Source organism: Eurypyga helias, unplaced genomic scaffold, assembly GCF_000690775.1.
Source record: "Eurypyga helias isolate BGI_N326 unplaced genomic scaffold, ASM69077v1 scaffold34785, whole genome shotgun sequence".
NCBI lineage: Eukaryota > Metazoa > Chordata > Aves > Eurypygiformes > Eurypygidae > Eurypyga > Eurypyga helias.
In genome coordinates, this window is record NW_010250189.1 from 381 (window position 1) to 2635 (window position 2255).

A 2255-nucleotide genomic window follows, 5' to 3' on the forward strand; every position below is an offset into this window, starting at 1 on the left:
CTGATTTCAATTTATACCCATTACCCCTTGTCCTATCACTACCCCTTCCTATCACTCAAAACAATACATGTTCTGAGTTGCAGAAAAGGATCTCTTTTTGGGTCACAAACTGTGAACTGAAACTCAACTTTAATACGAATTATTCAAGTACTGTTAAACAATCACAGAGTCTAAAGCGTGCATCTGTTTCTTTTGTTGTTGTTTTTTTTTCCTCAGATATTGACCACAGTATGGCCCAGTCAGCAGATGAAATGTCACTGCAAGTCGTATCAGCCATCAATAATTCCTCCTTGCTTCAGCCAGGCTTCTCTCTCCTGAATTTTGATGGGCACGTTTTCTTTTTCGGGCAGAAAGGATGGCCAAAGAGATCCTGTCCCACTGGTGTCTTCCTCCTCGATATAAAGCAGAATGAGCTCAAAATGAAACCTGCCTTCTTCTCTAAAGACTCCTGTTACCTCCCCCCGCTCCGCTACCCTGCTCTTTGCACGCTCAGAGGCAATGTGGAGTCTGGTGAATACCAGTATATCATCCATGGTGGGAAAACTCCTAACAATGAGCTTTCTGATAAAATTTACATTATGAGTCTGGTAAGCAAAACGAGCAAGAAAACCACCTTCCAATGTGTTGAGAAAGATCTGGCTGGAGATGTCCCTGAAGCTCGATATGGGCATACAATTAACGTAGTTCATAGCCGGGGGAAAAGCATAAGCATTATATTTGGGGGAAGATCATATATTCCTCTTTCACAAAGAACCACTGAAAAATGGAACAGCACAGTTGACTGTTTGCCATCTGTGTTTCTCGTTGATTTTGAGTTCGGATGCTGTACATCATACCTACTTCCAGAGCTTCAAGATGGACTTGCTTTCCACGTTTCAATGGCCAGAAATGATACGATCTACATTTTGGGAGGCCATTCACTTCAAAATAACACCAGATCTCCCAGCTTGTACAAGCTAAAAGTTGATCTCCCGCTGGGGAGCCCAGCCGTGACCTGCAGCATCTTGCCAGGGGGGATATCTGTGTCAAGTGCTATAGTGACTCAAATCAGCGATACCGAATTTATCCTTGTCGGGGGCTACCAGTCTGACAACCAGAAACGGTTAGTGTGTAACACCATAGTTCTGGAAGATAATAAAATAGAGATTGTTGAAAGGGCAAGCCCGGACTGGACACCAGATATTAAACACTGCAGGATGTGGTTTGGCTGTGATATGGGCAAAGGGTCTGTATTGCTGGGCATTCCAGGGGCCAACAAACAGTTAGTCTCAGATGCAAACTACTTCTACATTTTGAGATGCAAAGGACCAGAAGAGGACAAGGAGGAAGAACTGACAGAACAAATCTGCAGTCAGACATCAACCGAAGACCCTGGAGACTCCACTCCATTTGAAGATTCAGAGGAGTTTTGTTTTAATGCTGAAGCCAATAGCTTTGATGTTGATGATACTGACACTTACAATGAAGATGATGAAGAAGATGAATCAGAAACAGGCTACTGGATCACCTGCTCTGCCAGTTGCAATATTGACATTAACACCTGGGTCCCTTTCTATTCAACAGAGCTCAACAAGCCTGCAATGATCCTGTGTTCCAGCCAGGCTGGCCACTGGGTCCACGCACAATGTATGGATCTCTCAGAGAGCATGCTCCTACGTCTCTCAGAAGCAAATGTCAAGTATTTCTGCAATGAGCACATTGACCTTAATAAAGGGCTACAAACTCCCAAAAAGGTGGTGCACCTGAAAAAGCAACCCATGAAACCACTGCGTAAAAAGACAACTATGAAGTTAACGCCACCAGCGAAAAAGTCCTTTCTTCGGAGATTGTTTGAATAGATTTACACCGTTGAGTTGTATTCACCTGGGAGGAGGTCAAATCACAGTCAAAGACAGCTAGTAATGCTCGAAGCAGAATAGGTTATTGGAGCTTGAAGACATCTTTCTCTTTAATTGATTTCAATTATCTCAATATTTCAGTTACATTTCAAAGCTCATGAACTTATTTTGCTCTTATGAGTAATTTTTGTAATATCTGGATAGGAACTCAATCACAGAGGGCATTGTGCAAACACACAGCCAGATACTGGTAATTCTGCACTGTATTTTGTGCTAAAACTTAACTCTCGGGTTATTCCCAGTGAGTTTAATGGAACTGCTGGTAGGATAAGGCATTATCCTATGTACTTAGTGCCATTAGCATCTGTCCATAAAGAACATTACATTACCCATTTTAATTTTTTGTCTTAGTGAGTA

General features: G+C 42.4%; 1 protein-coding gene across 1 annotated transcript; it reads left to right on the top strand.

The window, feature by feature from the left end:
• Positions 1–230: 230 nt before the first annotated feature.
• On the top strand, positions 231–1838 carry RAG2 (recombination activating gene 2). Its single transcript, XM_010151601.1, has one exon. It carries the CDS (start codon positions 231–233, stop codon positions 1836–1838), a length of 1608 nt encoding a protein of 535 aa, XP_010149903.1.
• The last annotated feature ends 417 nt before the right edge of the window (positions 1839–2255 follow it).